This window comes from Pituophis catenifer, unplaced genomic scaffold (genome assembly GCF_029215685.1).
Source record: "Pituophis catenifer annectens isolate HBS135680 unplaced genomic scaffold, rPitCat1.0.hap2 SCAF_1, whole genome shotgun sequence".
Taxonomy (NCBI): Eukaryota; Metazoa; Chordata; class Lepidosauria; order Squamata; family Colubridae; genus Pituophis; species Pituophis catenifer.
In genome coordinates, this window is record NW_027256881.1 from 229,599,818 (window position 1) to 229,619,780 (window position 19,963).

Sequence of the window (19,963 nt, forward strand, 5' to 3'; positions counted from 1 at the left end):
GGACAGTTGAGTGTCGTGGTTAAGGTGTCGGTTTAGAACAGTGTTTCTCAACCTTGGTAGCTTGAAGATGGGTGGACTTCAACTCCCAGAATCCCCCAGCCAGCGCTGCTCGCTGGGGGATTCTGGGAGTTGAAGTCCACCCATCTTCAAGCTACCAAGGTTGAGAAACACTGGTTTAGATACCAGGAGATGTGCATTCTTCCTTCAAGCACAAAATTATTCTCTTTCAGCCCAGCCCACCTCACAAGGTTATTGTTGGTGGGGAAAATAGGAGACTGGGACATTATGTATGCCATTTTTGAGTTGTACAAAATGAAGAACGAGAAGTAAACTAACCATAATATTGGAATACAGGAGATGTATTCAAAAGCAATTGTATTCATGGGAAGAAGTCTATCTGGATCCGCTCCAGTCCGGCTTCAGACCTGGGTACAGCACGGAAACGGCATTGGTCGTGTTAGTGGATGATCTCTGGAGGGCCCAGGATAGGGGTTATTCCTCTATCCTGGTCCTATTAGACCTCTCAGCGGCTTTTGATACCATCGACCATGGTATCATGTTGCGCCGGCTGGAGGGACTGGGAGTGGGGGGCACCATTTTGTGGTGGTTCTCCTCCTATCTCTCCGACCGGTCGCAATCCGTGTTGACAGGGGGGCAGCAGTCGACCCCAAGGCGCCTTGTTTGTGGGGTGCCGCAAGGGTCGGTCCTCTCGCCCCTCCTGTTCAACATTTATGTGAAGCCGCTGGGTGAGATCATCCGTGGTTTTGGGGTGGAGTTCCATCAGTATGCTGATGATACTCAGCTGTACATTTCCACCCCAGACCATCCCAATGATGCCTTGGAAGTGATGTCCCAGTGCCTGGAGGCCGTGCGGGTCTGGATGGGGAGAAACAGGCTTCGACTCAACCCTTCCAAGACCGAGTGGCTGTGGCTGCCAGCGTCCCGGTATAGCCAGCTGACGCCATCGCTGGTTATTGGGGACGAATCATTGGCCCCCACGGAGAGGGCCTGCAACTTGGGTGTCCTCCTGGATGTGCGGCTGTCTTTAGAAGGGCATATGACAGCTGTGGCCAGGGGTTTTTTTTGTCAGGTTCGCCTGATACGCCAGTTGCGCCCCTTTCTGGACCGGGACTCCCTACGCACGGTCACTCAAGCACTCATCACTTCTCGTCTGGACTATTGTAACGCTCTCTACATGGGGCTCCCCTTGGGGTACACTGATGCAGAATGCGGCTGCGCGGGGGATTATGGGAGCGACGGGGCGCTCCCATGTGACTCCTCTCCTGCGCGAGCTGCATTGGCTTCCGGTGGACTTCCGGGTGCGCTTCAAGGTGTTGGTGATCACCTTTAAAGCGCTCCATGGCTTAGGGCCAGGGTACTTACGGGACCGCCTTCTGCCACCAATAGCCTCCCACCGGCCGGTTCGCTCCCACAGAGAGGGCCTCCTCAGGGTGCTGTCGGCCAGACAATGCCGGCTGATGACCCCCAGGAGGAGAGCCTTCTCTGTGGTGGCACCTACCCTATGGAACAATCTACCCCCAGAGATACGAGTGATCTCCGACCTCTGGATTTTTCGTCGGGCCCTAAAAACTTATTTTTTTCAGTTAGCCGGTCTGTCTTGATTTTAGGGTTAGTTTTAAAATTTTAATATTGATTTTAATTGACAAGTTTTAAATTATGGGCCAAATTTATAAATTATTTTAACTTTATTTTTAACTGTGATGTTATGTATAGATGTTTTTATCTTGGCTGTTCACCGCCCTGAGTCCAAAAGGAGAAGGGCGGTATAGAAATTTGAATAATAAATAAATAATAAATAAATAAGAAGTGAAACTACAACTCTTTAGCTGGGTAAATGTAGTGTGCATTTTTATCTTCCGCACCATGCACATCAGAAATAGTCCAAGATTTACACTTGAGCTATGTTGACAAGAGTGGCAGCTTGATGGATGTCCTTGAATCTCCTCTATTCCAATACTAATAGGACAATGCAATTTGTTACAGATCAACAGCAAAATACCCAAGTAAGAAAAACAAGGCAATTTTTTTTTTGTCATGAGGCAGAAAGCAGAAGCACACACATGCATGTGCATACATGCGCGTGTGTATGTATATTGAATCAATTTTCCGGTCAGTTTTGACACTTGGAAATTACCTGGACCAGTCCCTGCAGTTTCCTTTGGCAAGATTTCAGAAATGATTTGGCCTTGCGTCCTTCCTATGGCTGAGAGAAAGGGACTGGCCCAAGATTACTCAGCTGGTTTTTGTGCCTAAGGTAGGACTAGAACTCCTGGTCTCCTGGTTTCAAGCTTGATAACAATAGCAATAGCTATTTACATTCTAGCGAATTAATCAATATTCCATCTTGCAAAATGTGACTACACCAAAGAGAACAATAGAATAGAACAAATGTTTTCATGATCTAGTTAGGAATAATTTTGATTCCCAATATCTGGCCTCATCATGGTGCAGATCTGACTTTGACCTAATGATATCCTAAACTCTTTATCTTGTCTCCCATGAAAAAGCAGATGCTATTGACTCTTAGTGGAAAAGTGACGTAAAACAGTGGGGAACCCTGATGAATGAAAGATAATTCCAATGCTCAGCCCAATATCCTCCAAGACTTGTGCAATAATATGTCTTTGATCCATCTCCATTTCTATGTAGCTCTTTTGTCCACGGCCATTAATACTTTGCTAGTTCCAAAGACTCAAAAGATTCTCCATTGTCTCGTTTAATAACTGGCTGGCCAGTTTTAATCCAGCGTATACTGAACACACAGACTTGTTTTAGGCCATGCACGCAGACTTAACTGTATGCATAACTTTATTAAATAAATGCTTTGTCATAAGAAAAGACAAAGATCAAAGAGTAACATAAATTATAAGTTGAATAAATAGTATACAGCAATCTTCACCTTTTAATAAAATGTGAGATTCTTTTTTTTTTTTAAGTACAAAATGCTAAACAGAGCATTACACTCCTCATCCATTGTCAGTTTCTTTTTTTTTTTCACAAACTGCATTTCCCCCCCCACTGGTAAGAGTATGAATATTCTTGTTTACTGCAAAGGAAAACAAAAACAAAACAGCCACAGAACTAAGGTACTGTATGTATGTATGTATGTATGTAAAGCTATTAAAAGCTACTGTAAAATGTGTAGTGAATAAATGGTGTAATGAAAAACAAAAACAAAACCAGGCAGGAATCTCGGAATCTTTTTCTGTTCACTGTGCTATCGTGGGGTGTAATCATTGCATTGGAAGGGCTTAAAGGGGGGGGGGCAAGGTTGGAAATGGAAGGACTCAAGTTTTGGGGCATTAGCCAAGCAGCTCCGAACAAGAAGTGGGGAGGGGGCTGGGAACTGGGGTGACTGGCTAACTGCGTAAGTTATCTAGGCTCTATTAAAAGTGGAAGAAGGAAGGAGAGAGGGATGAAGTGGAGAAATAGTGCAGTCCTCCTCTTTGAACTAGTGGTTTCAAAATACAACTGTCCACCACAGCACTGACAAAGGATCTCTGGCTGCAAATAGGTTTGGGCTATTCTAGAAGCTGCCTGCCTTTGAATATTATCAGCTGCAGTGTGACTCTCTAGAGAAGCCTTCTCTGACTTGGTGCTTTCCAGATGCCTTGGAACCCTAATGTCTGGCCAGGGTGGCTTAGGATTTGGAGAGTGTTAAGACACATCTGGAGAGTCCTCAGGTTGGAGAAAGCTGTTAGAGGCCTAGGTGTGCTCCTAATCCCAACTGGCTGATGATGCTCTTGGAGTTCAGAATTTACTACCTTCGGTGCCTCCAAAGCCTCCTTCGCACTTCCATTGTTTATACTTCTGAAGGGAGCGTCCCCCACTGCTTTGTCTTTTATCATTTTTCTTACCTCCTCTCATTGTGATTTGCTCCTCTAATGGGAGGAGGGTCATTTATTGTTGGGGAGGGGAATAATCAGGGGAGCTTTCTCCCTTTGGTCAAGGATAAAGATGGGATTCAAAGCAGCAGGGTTGTTGGCCAAAGTGACTTGCTTCCCTTTTCCTCCACTTAGGGCAGGTCTGATCAAATTATTTTGGAACTTGGGCAGGAAACCTAGAAAGACCTCTCCTTTGCAGGAAAGAAAGATGATCTTTACCCAGAACCAACTGCCTGAAGCAATTTCACCTTCTTCCAAATGGCTGGATTTGAAGGTAAAGGAGTTTAGTAGGTGGAGAAAGAATAAAGGTTAATTCTCATGATAGCTGCCCTCATGGGGAAGAATATTATCCCCAAATTTGCTATATTCACCTTTCCTAGAATAATCAAAGCTTGCAGGGATGGCTTAGAAAAAGAGCTCCGTTGCATTTCTAGTGAGATTTTAGTTGGGGCAAGAAATCCAGTGAAGACTTCTACGGGTTGAAGTCTACAATGGTGACCTATCCCCAGGCTATTTAAGTCAAGATTAAATAATACAGATGCAAGGGAGATTCTACTCTAGCTAATGTACTTGGGTTGGTTTCTCTTTCTTATCTCAGTCAGCCAAATAGTAAGATGAAGGGACTATCCTTGGAGGCAATCGATGAGCTTCTGAAACAGCGGTGGCAGAAATATTGCATTGGGGCTGACAAGGGAACAATTATACGGGGAAATTATCCCCTCCCCAGTCACTTCCCTTGACAGTAGAATTTGTCTTATGTGTCTCAAGGATAGGAAGACCAGTGATCTTCCTCAAGTCTGTTTATGGAGGAAGAAAAGCTGGTATTTTCTATGGGTAGGGTAATGTTTTCAAGTGTCAGGAAACAACAGATACATATCAAGGATGGTGGGTGAGGAGGAAAAGGAAATAACATGGTTTGAATTAAAACTAGGGAAGGAAGAAGCATTTGAGTTACATTCTTTCGTCTTAGGTAATTTAGGATGAATTTGTATCTCAGGCTGACACTTAACAATATTTTTTCTTTCTAAATAAACGATTATTTCTCTTTCTAGGAAACTTAGGAAATTCAGTCATATAGTAGGATTCTGGACACTCATACTTTGGAAAGAGCTAAGCAAAAATTATATATATATTATAGTAAAGTAATAGAAACCCAGCATGACTTGTAAATTTGCCTCACTTACTTTTCTTATGTGCCTAGTGCATCTCCTCCCACTTTATATTCTAGGCAGATGTACCTGCAGATGTATATACCTCACCTTCTCTTCTTTAATGCTAGCTTTACAGAAAGGGGTATTGGTGTTAGAATCCTCAGACTTTCTCTCTTAAAACAATCATGTGTTCATGGAGACAAATGGTTTTGTTAAAGAGCCCTTGCCCTATAGAAAATAAAGAGGCTCTAACCCATCCTTAGGCAGGGTCAGTTTCATTCAAAAGGGGACCAAAGTCAACCTCCACCATCAAATGTCAGAAGTTAGCAGATATGACATATATGAGAAAGACCATTCTGTTCCTCTAGTCTACTCTACTCTAGTCTAGTTTACTCTAGTCTAGCCTAGCCTAGCCTAGCCTAGCCTAGCCTAGCCTAGCCTAGCCTAGCCTAGTCTAGTCTAGTCATAACTGATGGAAGGCAAAGGGATTTTCTAAATGAGCTTCCCCTGGAAATGTCAGGCCCAGAGTCAAGATAGGAATAATTACGGCAGCGATTGGTCATTTGAAGGAATTCTAAGACAAATTATTCTTTCACAATATTAAGTCATCCCGACTGGGAACACTGGCCATTTTTCCAAAGAGACCCCTGACTACCGTTTGGCTATCATTCGAGAAGAAATTCTGTCCTCAGGGCTTGAGGAGGCTTTGTGGTTTAGCAATAATTGATGGGGATTGGATTCCCAACTCCTCATAGAAGACCTGACAGAAAATCTAAATCACATACAAATCTCTTGCTTGGGCATAAGTTACCACAGAGGCTGGCAAAAAAGTGCCTCAAGTTGCCAACAGCACACACAATCTTCCTCCTTTCACCATCACATTGATATGTACTCTTTTCATGCATCATATACTTGGGGCGGAGAAGTCCATTCATACAATTTCTGGATTTATTATGTAGACCAACCTTCTCCTACTTGATGCCATTGATGCCATCCTAACAGAAGAGCTTTTCCCTGGGGGTTTTGAGGATCACTGTCCCAACACTTTTGAGAGTTGCCAAGTTGGAGAAGCTGGCACAGAATTCCTAAAAGAGCTACACTGTCATTACTTAGCATTAGTGGTCTCTAGCATTTTATCTATTATAGAATTTGAAAGGAGGGTTTAGGGTTTTGACTAATTATAGAGCCAGCAGAATACTTCAGGGCTTTCTTAGAACAGAAGAGGACAGAAACAATTCAACCAGCTACCAGCCCAGTGGAGATAGTAAATTTAGGCATATTATCCTCTTCCTAAAGCAGGATGGGAACGGGGAAAGTACTTGGATCCAGCTGTCACAGTAGCAAATATTTCAATCAAAAGTTCAGTTCAACCATTTGTTTGTATGAAAGCTCATGGTAGGCTGAGCCTCAACTCTTAGAAGAATAGCTATGAAACCACTGCTGCCAAAGCCCAGGGAAGATGACAGATGGAGCACTTAGAGGTGACAATTTCTGGAAATAACAAATAATTGGATCAGATATCAAGATGTGGGACAAATGGATAGAGCTGAATTTTTCTGTTGATAGTAACCAACAACTAATCAGACTTGAAACATGTATACCTACTGAAGAAATAAATGTTTGCATCCATCCTTATAAGGAGAGGATTTTGCCCATCTACCTTCTGCTTTCATAGTGAGGCCAAATATCCCAGTTTTTTCTTGCCAATTCCCATATCCCTGCTAATGCCAGATATTCATTAGCTTTCCAATGTAGTTTTTGAACCTAGTTGAATATTAGTGGTGAAGGAGCAAAACCCACCACAGTCACTCGGATGCAATAGCCAATCCTGTCAGGAGGATTTCTCATTTCCTTTCATCTGTGTTAGCTGTGAGTATTGTGCATCATGGATGTCCTTCTGGTTCTCCCATCAGTAGCACCCTTTCCGGATGCTGGACAGTTGTGAGTTTGTTGTTCCTGCTCCTAGGAAGCCAGCTTTTTTTCTCCATGTTTCTGATCAGTACTTGGCTTGGAAGTACTTGCAGTCAGCCCCAGCAAGATCCTCAAGTCCTTTAGAGTCCTCTCTCGGAAGGGAAATATATTCAGGACTGTCTTATATTGGCTAGTTAGATCATGGTAGGCCAATATTTCTTGCCAGCTGCTATTTCAAGGATTCGTCCCACAATCAGAATGGGAGCTGTTCTTTCTTGTTGTGGCCTTGCCTTTCATTCATTGTTATGGGCATTGGGGAAAAAACAACAACCTTGTTATGGCAGCGTCCATGGAAACATAGCAAAGAATTAAAGCAACAATTATAATTACAAAGAAATTAAACGGCTTTAGTGGTCTGCCCAAGCCTGAATGCCAAAGCTGTTGAATCAATGGTCTCTGCAAGTGGTTGTATGGGTTTGGTTTCTCTTCCTTTCCTGACAGGGACCCTAGGTTTTTCACAGTGGGGCACTGTCAAAAATTAAATAGATACAGCTTCTCCCCAGGACAAATAACACATTAGTGTAATAGGTCAAATCTTCACTGTTGAATTTCTGTTTACTAAGCAGCTGTTAGAGATGCCGAAGTTCTGTCAGGAGAGAGAGAGGCAGGGGAAAAAAGGGATAACCTCTTTTCAGCCAGTCACTCAAATAGGCTTTGAAATAGTAGAGGCCTTTGCCGACAGAGACTTCTCTGAATGTTGTAGATATGAGGAAATGGTAAAACATTGGCCTTATTACAGATCATGTTTACATTTCTAGTATGGGTAATTTTATGAATCATCAAGGAAGAGCCTTGGTAGTACAGGGGTTTAAGGCACCCTGTTATTAAGCTGGTTATTAAGACCAGCTGCCTGCAATTACTGCAGGGTTCGAATCTCGCCAAGGCTCAAGGTTGACTCAGCCTTCCATCCTTTCTAAGGTAGGTGAAATGAGGACCCAGTTTGTGGGGGCAATAAGCTGACTTTGTATAAATATACAAAAGGATAAAGGCTATTGCTGAGCACATTGTAAGCCGCCCTGAGTCTTCGGAGAAGGGCGGCATATAAATCAAATTAAAAAAAAACAAAAAAAACCAGCCTCTTGGAATTTTCATTGTAAAGGACATTTGGGATATCGTAGTGAAGAATCAGGTCTCCTTCCAGAGTTTAAAAAAAAAAACAAAAGCAAAAAAGCAAAGGGATCTTACTATTTTAGCCTGTCAGAAGGTGGAAATCCACAGGTGTGTTTATAGAAGCAACAAACATTTCAGGCTTTAAGTGCCTGCAAGATGTCTGGCAAACCATGTTTCAACTTGGGCACTGTTCCTGCAAATACACCAACTCTGAACACCTTTGACTTATGCATGTAGCCCTGAGCAAGTTGCCAGGCCTTCATGCACAATTAAAATCAAAGGGCTTTGCATGTAAGGAAATGGGATTGTTCAATCGAGAACAAAGAGTAAACATCTGTGCACACATCTGTATTTACATAGGAAAGGACTGTACAAGACACTTTAAATAATCAGGTTGAACCCTTTTGCTGTCCTGGGAAAGAAACCCACTGGGAACAGTAAGTTTTTAATTCTTAATTTTGCTTCATCCCACTATAGGATTCTGTTGTCATCTGACCTTTTGCTTTTTAATAAAAGGGAAGTCATAGAGGGCAAGGGCACCAACACGCTTTTAGTCCTTGTTAGGGGAAAGAGAGAAGAGGTTCCAGAAATGAACATATTTTTTTAAAAAAAAAAAAGAAGAAAGAAAGAAAAACATGCCCAAATAGATAATAGATAACCAGAGGCCTGCTTGTCCTAAGAGTTGTTTGTTTAAACTAAGTACTTTTTTAAACTGGAAAGGCTTTAAACTGCAATATCAAAGAAAGGAGAACAGAAATTATTATTCAAGTGCCTCTGAGAGCTTCCTAGGTCAGTGCTTCTCTGGGTGGCAGGCTAGAGTCAAGGGCAAGCATGGTGGCCTATGAGCTTCTTGATGGCCCTGTCCCATGGAGGTGGTCATCATGGTCATCTTCCTTCCTTCCTTCCTTCCTTCCTTCCTTCCTTCCTTCCTTCCTTCCTTCCTTCCTTCCTTCCTTCCTTCCCTTCCCTTCCCTTCCCTTCCCTTCCCTTCCCTTCCCTTCCCTTCCGCCTTAATGGGTTGCCTTTTCTCCTTCAGTCTCTGTCATGGCCACTGAGAGAAGCTGATGACATATGCTGTAGATTCCGAGGTCCACAGTTCCTTAAATGAGATGAAAGGAATCAGTCTTTTGGGGCATCGTGAGGTGTGGGTGGGTGATGGGTGGGGGAAGGGCTCTGGCAGAGAGAGGCAACCGGGATCTTCATTCTGTGTTTCCGCTGTCAAAGTTGTGACACTGCAGGTCTCCAGCTACATAATCAGTTCCTGGCAGCTTCAATCCATACTTGTCCACACACCAACACAGGCCACGTTTTCGGCCCCGAGATGGTTTGCACTAGAGAGGGGAAGGAAAAGGATCAACAGTGAGCAGAAGGATAGCCAGGCTGCCATTTCTAACACCTGATTCATCTTGCATTAGCCAGATGGAATTAACCTGAACTTTCAACTTATCATCAAGCTATCAGGAGAGGAGGACAGAAGGTAAATCCAGCTCCTTACTTAGCTCAGCAGGACTGATCTTACAGAATATTCCTCCAAGGTCAGAAATTCATTTATTTGGGGTTCATTTATTTGGGGTGCAGGAGAAGGCTATGCAGTGCACTCCTGAGATGGTGACTGGCCTCCCCTCAATACAGGGGGAAAGCTGCTGTGTTTTCCCCAAAATAAGACCTCCCCTGAAAATAAGTCCTCCCCCCAAAATAAGTCCTCCCCCGAAAATAAACCATCCCTCAAAAATAAGGCCTCCCTGAAAATATTTAACCGCATGCGCAGTTGGTCCCCGCTATTTCCTCTGGTTAGGATTAGGGAGACAGAGCTGGAAATCAGGTAAGATGGCAAGAGGATCCCTGTCTTCTTCATGCACCCCAAAATAATAAGACCTCCCTGAAAATAAGGCCAAGCACTTATTTCAGGGTTCAAAAAAATATAAGACAAGAGTCTTATTTTGGGGGAAACACAGTATCCTATCTGGAACCATGCATATACAACAATTTCAGGGATTCTGGATCTAAAATGAAGCCTTCTCCTCATTGTTTTTTTGGATATTCTCTAGTCTTCCTACAACTGAATAAATTTAACTTCTGTCTCAGCTATGGCCTGAGATTCAAAGCTCCAAAATGGTGGTAGGGCAAGAGGTTTCCCATTGGTGGAAACTCAAATCTGGTGTCTGGATTGACAATGAAAAAAACAGGGCAAATTTTTTCCCTGCTCCTTATCTGCAAAGCATACATGTTTATTCTGAATCCAGCAGGAAATAATACCTGTTTCCTTTTATAGAAACCTTTCCTGTCACAGTTGGGAAGATGAACAGCTCGAGGAATCATTCGCTGGCTAGATTTGAGCTCCTGTAATGACGCCTCCATTTGCCGACGGCAAGGGCCCTGAAGAAAGAGAAGCAACCACAGAAAGATTGGTTAAGGAATACCAAGAAACTCAAGGCTAGGTGTGAGTGAACACAGAGCTTCCCAGCGTGGGATCCGATTAACCAGAGTATACCCATAGGGACAGCAATCTTGACAATGGCTCAATTTATCTGAGTGTGAAGACTGATATTGTTATTTATTTAAACATATTGGCCACCCAATGTCAGTGGACTCTGAGCCACTTTTTACAAAACTGAAAAACAAACAAACAAACAAACCAGCTCAAAACATAAAATCAGACAGACAAGCCAGACTAAAATGATCTGATAAACAACAAGATGAATAAAACAAAACAGAGGGCATTGAACAAATAATAAATCCCAGGCTTAGGGGCCAAAATCAGGTTTTTAAAGCTTTCCAGAACCCCAGCAAAGAAGGTGCCATCTTTATCTGGCGGGAGGGAGAAGGGATTCTGTTTGGGGGCTACAACAGAGAAGGCAGCTTCCTAAATCCCACAACATGGCAATAATTAGTGATGGGGACTTGGAGTGCACTCATTCTGCTGGAACATACTTGGTAGGCAGAAAGGATTGGAGATAAGTTGTTTCACAGGTATCCAAGCTCTACGCCATACAAGGCTTTATAGGTAACAACCAACACCTTGAATTACACTTGGAAACTAACTGGCAGCTTGCATAGCAGTAGTGACACAGGGGCACATTAAGAGGTGCCCGTTAATGCTTAAAATGCCACTGCATTTTGAACCAGCTGTAACTTCCAAGTGATCTTCAATGGCAGCCCCATGTTAAGCACATTGCACTCATCCAATGTGAGGTGACCAAGGCATGAGTAACAGTCTGAAGGGTCTCCCGATCAAATAAAAAGCACAGCTGGTACACAAGATGAACTGTGAAAGGCCCTCCTAACCGCAATATGCCAACTGTTCTTTTGCCTTCTCCAAATTTCTTGAAATATGATGATTGTTCCTTTCGGCACATAAAAGCAGCAAGAGACTCCCTCTTACTTTGACTACTGTAAACATGATCCAGAAAGCCTTCTGGTTTAAGTTATGAAAACCTGAGGATCCAAACAAATTTCTCTGAATGAAATTCCAAGCAGAATTCACATCTCAGCAATTTTTAGCAGGAACAAAATTACAGAAACTTTCTGATAGCGCCTGCCCAGTTCATAGAAAAGGCTACTAGAAAAAGCAAGAGAGAAAGAAAGCTCTCAAACCGATATGGGTCTGTAAAACGGGAATTTTTATCTGAAATTCGGCAGGCCTGATAACCTCATAGAAATTGGAAAATGCATTGTTTGGTTGGAAAGCATGTGTGGTGCCAGTTAGGATCCTGGTTTGTTCCTCAGCTTAAGCCAATTGAAATAATGCAAGCAACGTGACAAAAATGAAAAAAAAACAACACAACACCTGTCTTTTTGTAAAAATATCAGGAGAAAATGGAATATGGCTGATTCATGTTCAGCTTGTTGTCAACCATGTCCTTCTCAGATGTTATGTTTCGAAGCTATGAGTCTCCTATCTTGTATATGCATCCTGTATTTTTTCTCTCTAAATATAATAACTTACATTTGTCCTTGTTAACAGACATCATGTTCTTCTCAGCCCAGTCTTCCCACCTAACCATATTAGACTGAAATCTTGTTCTGACATCCGAGTATTGACCATAATGTTACTTCTGGTAACTCCCAATGTTGTTCTCCAAATATTTGATAAGTAGCTCACCAATCCTATTGTTTATTTATTTATTTTTAATCCAACCTTTATTATTTTTATAAATAACTCAAGGTATCAAATCCACACAATACCCCTTCCTCCTCCTGGGCTGAGAGAGAATGACTGGCTCAAAGTCACTCAGTTGCCTTTTATACCTAAGGCCAGACTAGAACTCACAGACCTCCCAGGAGAAACTTCTCCTCGTTACAAGCCTAGAGTCTTAACCACTAGACCAGCAGTGGGATTCAAAAATTTTTATTACCAGTTCTGTGGGTGTGGCTTGGTGGGCATGGCATGGCTTGGTGGGCGGGGTTTGGTGGGCAGGGCAGGGGAAGTTACTGCAAAATCCCCATTTCCTCCCCACTCCAGAGGAAAGTTACTGCAAAATCCCCATTTCTTCCCCACTCCAGGGGAAGGTTACTGCAAAATCCTCATTTCTTCCCGATCAGCTGGGACTCGGGAGGCAGCAAATAGATTGGGGTGGGGCCAGTCAGAGGTAGTATTTACCGGTTCTTCGAACTACTCAAAATTTCCACTACCGGTTCTCCAGAACTGGTCAGAACCTGCTGAATACCACCTCTGCGCTAGACCAAACTCCTATCCAGATAATTAATAAAAATGTTGAACAATACTGCCCCCAAAACAGTTCTGATTACTTTTTCCCACTTCATGTTGAGCTTTTAATGCTGTCTCGCTGGATGTCCACCAACTCTGTCTGCCTCACAGTATTCCAAGCTCTTCTGGTTAATGGCCTCTACTCAAAATAAAGGTAGCAGGAACATGAGAGAGAGAAAAGCAAGACAAAAAGATATAGAGAAAGGAAGACTTAGAGGTCTTTGGAAGGATGGCTCTTACCAATTCGAATTCTGGTCTTAGCTCCGGAGCAGCAACTCGAGGGTGTGCAGTATTTTCTGCCCCACCCACAATCTTAGATAAGGTCAATTTCTTCTTGCGGTCTTTCTTCAATGCCTCTACCTTTAGCTCAGAGTAGCGCCCGAGCCCCTTGTTTCTGTACATTTTGGATGAATAGGTTTCCTCAGCCATCTCAGAAGTGGTTGGTTCTTCATGCTCCCGGGATTCCCTTTCTAGATGGGAAAAACAAGAAAGAACATTTTCAATTTGTGTTTGGACTTGTCACCATGTTCACCAATGTGCTGGATTCCAAATGGCGATCACATGATTTTGGAATACTGCAATTGTCATAAATATGCCGACTGCCTAGCAGTCTAATTTTGATCACACATTTGTGGCAATGCTGTAATAATTGTAATTGTGAGGATCGGTCCATAAATCATTTTTTTCCAATGCTGCTGTAACTTCAAACAGTGTCTATGTGACCACTGGACCTCATTCAAACCCACAGATTAAGCCTCACGGACAGAGATTTATGCACTCAGCTTTGGTAACAGAAAGTTTTGGAGATATAGTTTAGATGAATTGTTTTGACAATAGTTTATTTATTTATTTATTTATTTTATTTTTCAGATTTCTATACGGCCCTTCTCCTTTCGGACTCAGGGCGGTGAACAGCCAAAGTAAAACATTTGTACACAAAAGTTAAAATAGATTTAAAATAATTAAATAAAGTTTGGCCCATAATTTAAAACATTTCAATTCAAAACCAATTTCAAATTTTAAAAACCCACCATAATATCAGGACAGTAATTTAGACAAACTATTTAAAATAAAGACAACTGTAAGACTCAGGACATATTATATACAGCATACCAATCTTAGCTATAGGTCTTTTCCTCCTATCCATGCACTGTGACACACTTCATTTCCATAATGCATTGTTACTGTGATGACTCATTTTGGTCATCAACTCTTCGTTTCTAATTTTGCCCACTTTAGTTCTCAAAAAAAAAAAAAAAAAAAAAAAAAGGAGGGGGAAGGGATCCTTAATTTAAAGTGAACTTAAATCAGAACTTCCTTGCTAAATTTGTAATGAGGATTCTTCCATTTTAAAGGCCAATTATTGGGGGGGGGGGAAGGGTTGTTTCAGAGAAGAATCACTGGCAACTAAAATCTGGAACTGCTGCATTTTGCACCAAGTACAATTTCTGAGTTGTCTTTAAAGGGAGCACCATATTAAAGTGTACTGCAGTAGTCCAAACTAATGGCAATGAGAGAGGGAATTACAACTGCATGGTCCTCCTGCTTCAGGAAGGCCTACAGCTGGTAATCTAACTGAGGTTGGCAAAGGCTATTCTGCCCCATCCAGCAGTAGCTGTGACCTTGGCAGACACCCTAGATCAGTGATGGTGAACTTTTTAGGCACAGAGTCCCCAAACTGGAAAGTGCGTGCACCTCAGAGTGCCGGAAACCCAACTACCAGCTGCTCGGTGCGCATTCACGCCTTGGAAACCCAATGACCAGCTGGCTGAGCTGGGGCAATGGTGCGCATGCCACGCGTACCACAGGTTCGCCATCATGCCCCTAGATCATGGATAGGCTCCCTTCAGGATAGTGCCATCCCATCAAGAGGTCAGTCCTGGGGTGCCCATCATATTTTGGCTTCAATGGACATTCCCCAGCTGAATTTACTATTAGTGAGAGTAATGATCATTTTTTATCAACATTGTCTATAAGTGTATATTCTGACAAAGGGATTAAAAAATCTGGACCATCAGAATTTTTTTAGGTCAATATTTCTTTTTTAGATCTCTCAAGACAAGCCTGAAATGCAGGCAAATAGCAACATGGATCACATCTGAAAAAAAGATTTCCTCTCAAATGTGTATTAGATAAAAGTATGCAAAAAAGAAAAAAAGAAAGAGAGAGGGGGAGAGAGAGAGAGAGAGAGAGAGAGAGAGAGAGAGAGAGAAGAATTTTACTACTGGAAAAATATTTGCATTTAAAAACAAATGCGTGCGCAGAAGTTCATATGTTAGGAAAAGTCTATGGAAAACTGCATTAATTTACATTTGACTGTGTTTTTGTGTGTGAGAGAGTGTATGACTGGGAGAGAGACAGAAAGAGAGAGGGAAAGGGAGGGAACAAGGAGGGAGCGAGGAAGGGAGGGAAAGTTAAGTAATAAAACTGTAACAAATTAACAACAGAATTACCTGCCCCTCTTCTGACGTTGGCTTACTGGCTGGCCCACGAAGTTTCAAAGCAGACAAATTGCTCATACCAGCCTCTTGCTAATCCTCAGTATTTGATCACTAAAAATACATTGCCACTTAAAAGGAATTTTACTTGTCTGAGTTTCATAGTCTAATTGGCAGTTGTTTCTTGTCCAGGTATTTGTTTTATTATATTTTTTTTCTGGAAAGCAGTTCACGTTGGTGGTTTTTCCCATGCTTTTGTGGCAGTGAATTCCAGAAGAAAAATACATCCCACCTCTAAAGTTTTCTACCTGATCCCTGCCAATATGATCTCTTTAATAGATGGTCATTTTCAGAGCTCCAGGGTGGTTTATATATAGGAGCAACTTGGTGACAGCTATACTTAGCTAACTTATGACCTTTAATATGGCTCTTAAAGCAAAAGAGGGTTATTTTTGGTTCCCAATTTAAATGAATCTTAACTCCCAGAGTCTATGGAATCCTCTACTGACCATGTCTACTACTAGAACAAGGAAGAGGGGCACAGGGAGCACAAGCTGGTAACAGGGAAGAAGAGTAGAAACATGTCTTTCTGTATCTATATACCCAAAGAGATAAGAGTTTTCTGAACACTCTAATCCCCAATTGGTGCCAAGCTTGCTTCTCATTTCCAAAAGAACTTTCTTTCCATGCCCACCTGACCAATGGGCATTTGATGTTTGGATCTGCCTTTCTCAGGTTGGCGCCTTCCAGATACGTGGGGATGCAACCAGTGGTGGGATTCTGCCAGTTCCCACCACTTCGGGAGAACCGGTTGTTAACTTTCTGAGCAGTTTGGCAAACTGGTTGTTGGAAGAAATCATTAGGGCAGAGAACCGGTTGTTAAATTACTTGAATCCCACCACTTGATGCAACCCCTTTCATTCTGAGGCAATAATCTCTTCAGGCAGAGAATACTGGAATTTGCAATCCCAGTTTACCTCAAAAGTGCAACCTGGGAAGTATCCAAGATGTGGAACTTGAAAATCTTTATGGAGAAGAAATGTTCTTGGTCTCAACAAGATTATCTAAGTACGCAGCGGCAGGGTAATCTGAAGCAATTAGACATTTCTTACTGTAATCTTGAGAATTCTAGGATGCTGCTGGGGAAAATCCTAGCAGGGAACAAGCGAGTTTTGAGCAGTTAAGGTTTAGCTGGTATGCCAGCGATGGCCTGCCTTGAAGAAAGGTAAACTGACCAGCATTTTTGTTATTTTCTGATAACAGTTAGCATTATAACACATGGTCCATTAAGCAGGAAAATACTTTCCTAATACCGAAAATACTTCATTGACTTCTAATCATAAAAGGATGTTCCTTGATCATATTTGTTGTTTTTGCAGTCTGGCATTTGGATTATTTTTCCCTTCTTGTCTAATGTTGTGCTTTTATCAGAAGCAGCTTTATATGGAAATTTAGTAGGCACTTTTATAGGCACAAAGATAAAGTGGTGAAAGAATACCTCACTTGTTCTTCCTACACAATAGGTTTCTGGTAAAGGCACAAAAGAAGGATGTGGTGGCTCAGAGGCTAAGATGCTGAGCTTGTCGATAAAAAGGTCAGCAGTTCAGCGGTTCAAATTCCTAGTGCCACGTAATGGAGTGAGCTCCTGTTCCTTTTCCCAGCTTCTGCCCAACCTAGCAGTTCGAAAGCACGTAAAAAATGCAAGTAGAAAAATAGGGATCACCTTTGGTGGGAAGGTAACAGCGCTTCGTGCGCCTTTGGCGTTTTTAGTCGTCCTGGTCACATGACCACAGAGATGTCTTCGAACAGCACTGGCTCTTCGGCTTTGAAACAGAGATAAGCACCGCCCTCTAGAGTCGGGAACGACTAGCACATAGGTGCGAGGGCAACCTTTACCTTTAAAGGCACACAGGCAGCAAAAATAGCAACAATATCTTCTAACCTCACCTAATTTTTAAAAATGCAAATTTGAGTATCCCCATCAAGGATAACACACAGTTTTTGTCTAAGTTTTGTCTGAGTTTTGTTGAGTTTTTGTTGTATTTCATCTCTTCTCCAGGAACTCAAGGAATTCTAAACACAGACCTCTCTTCATGTTACCTTCACCACAACCCTGGGAGGTAGAGGTGGGAAGTAGCTCAAAATCACCTCAAAATTCCATGATGGAGACCAGATCCGATCCTGGACCCTCTTAGTCATAGGCTTTGACAGCTATGCCACTAAACTGCTATTGGGCTCTTCCAGTACATGTGGATGCAATCAGGGGTGGGTTCTAAATTTTTTTACTACCGGTTCTGTGGGCGTGGCTTATTTTGGGGGTGTGGCTTGGAGGTCATGTGACTAGGTGGGCGTGGCTAGCTGGTCATAGTCATTTCTGGAAGGTCCTCGCACTTACGACCAGTCCTCGCACTTACGACCCGACTCATTTGTTTGCTTTTAACACTGATCAGCTGTAGGATGGCCGTTTGAAGCCCCGCGGCAAGAGTTTAAACAGTTTTTTCCCCTTTAGTCATCAGCTGGGACTCAGGAGGCAGCAATAGATTGGGGGTGGGGCCAAATAAAAGGTAAGAATAACGTGGGGGGGGAGAACCGGTTCGGTGATGTCATATCGTCACCGCTACCGGCTCGGCCGAACCGGACCGAACTGGGAGGAACCCACCACTGGGTGCAACTCATTTTTGTTCTTGCTGTTTTCAATCTCAGTGGTGTTTCCTGGCAACTGCCAAGACTAGTCCCTGCATTTTTCTCGGCAAGTTTTCAGAAGTGCCTGCTTTCTAGGGTTGAGAGAGAGAGAGAGAGTGACTGGTTCAAGGCCATCCAGCTGGCTTCAGGCCTAAGTTTAGACTAGAACTCACCATCTCCTAGTTTTTAGTCTGGTACCTTAATCACCTAAAATTAGTTTGGCTCCTTAAGTTCCACCACAGCTTCATGCTCCAAATATACATGCACTTGTCCAGATTTTATTTTAGAGACACAACCGAACCCAATTCAAGTTTCATCAACTATGAGCATGCATCAACAGTTTCTTTGCTTGCTTAAAATTAGTGTTTCTTTTTAGGCTCAGCCACCATTTTCTGAGATAAATCAAATGCTTAATGGAATCTCTCTCTCTCTCTCTCTCTCTCTCTCTCTCTCTCTCTCTCTCTCTCTCTCTCTCTCTCTCTCACACACACACACACACACACACACACACACACACACACACACACACGACAGTACAGTGAGAAACAGAGAAGTAGTATTTTTATGCAAAATTTCTTTCCCACGGATAGATCATTACCCTGCATCCTGAAGAGGGCACCAGAGGCATGCATAACATGCCTGAGAAAGAAATATAATCTGGTTATAAATAAACTAGGTTATAAATTACTGAAAAATAAACTAGGTTGTAAATTACTGAAAATATAAACAGTTTAAACCTGGAATCTGTCGGCAAGTCACAGCGGGGAAGCACTGACCAACTTCTAATTCCTTTTGGGCCCTGGCATGGAGATACCAGCAGGTATCAAACTCATGGCGTTACATTGCCATCACGTGATGTTTCACAGGGTTTCCCCCATTCCTGGAGCTGGGGTGGGCATGGCCTGTGCGTGACACATCCGGCCGACGGGTCACCAGTTTGACACTCCTGGTTTAAGATATCACATGGCTACAGTATTTATTTTGCTGAGATGGACATAGAATTAGTCCAGAAGATGACTTGTTTCATTTTTTTTTCTGGGGAAAATAGCATCATTTAACAGGAGTTCCAGAATTCTTGCTATGAAGAAAAAAAGGCTTTGGAGAAAACTGGAGATTGGAACCCCGGATTAAGTTGAGGTGTAATGACAGGGAAGCCTGAGCCATGGTGGATCGAACCTAAACCTTAACATTTTAGTCCAAAGGGATATTTTTGTGACTGTGTTTGTGTGTGTCAGGGAAAGGATCAATTTAATCATAACCCCACAACCAAAACACACAAAACTAACTTGCATAACATTTGTCTATGCTGATTTATACCTACAAATGAAAGTGTAGGGAGAAAAATAACCTAGTGATTTGTTTGCTCACATAGCCCATTACTCTTAATGGCCAATTGCTAACTGCTGATACAGTAGGCTACTGAAAAACTGCCAGGCTTCATTTTTATACCAGAGAGAGAGAGGACAGGTCTTATGAGCATACAAGTCTGCTTCAAACAGCATACTATCTTAACAGATATGAGTCTGTTAGTAATGTCTTACTAACTAGGCTCTCCTGTTTGAGCAGGGGGGGGAGGGTTGGACTAGATGACCTATAAGGTCCTTTCCAACTCTGTTAATCAGACATTAATGGATAATTAAAAAACAGGCTGTAAAGGCAATGGCTATCTTTGTTTCCAGTGATGATATTCAGAAATATGCTACTGATTAACCTGTAATATAATACTGTATATAGGGTGGAGAGGGTTTTTTTTTTTTTTTTTTGCTGCCTTTAAGTTAGCCTCTGACTGTTGGACAAGTCCCTGGAGTTTCTTGGCTGAAAGTGTTTTGCCATTGTCTGCTTCCTAGAAAGTGACTTAGGCCGAAGGTCAACCAGTTGTGCCTAAGAGATGAGTAGAGCTCATGGTATCCCAGTTTCTAGCCTGGTGCCTTAACCACTACACCAAACTAGCTTTCATTATATAACAATCACACATAAAGATATATAATCATGTGGGTA

At 42.4% G+C, this 19,963-nt stretch overlaps 1 protein-coding gene across 1 annotated transcript in view; it reads right to left on the reverse strand.

The window, feature by feature from the left end:
* Window positions 1-9,084: 9,084 nt before the first annotated feature.
* The window catches only part of IGFBP5 (insulin like growth factor binding protein 5), a 36,722-nt gene continuing 25,843 nt past the window's right edge, over window positions 9,085-19,963 (reverse strand). The window contains exons 2-4 of the mRNA XM_070952326.1: window positions 13,086-13,315; window positions 10,394-10,513; window positions 9,085-9,468 (exon numbers count right to left, since the gene is read on the reverse strand). Coding sequence (XP_070808427.1) covers window positions 9,337-9,468; window positions 10,394-10,513; window positions 13,086-13,315 — 482 coding nt within the window. The 3' untranslated portion in view covers window positions 9,085-9,336. The remainder of the gene's footprint in view (window positions 9,469-10,393; window positions 10,514-13,085; window positions 13,316-19,963) is intronic.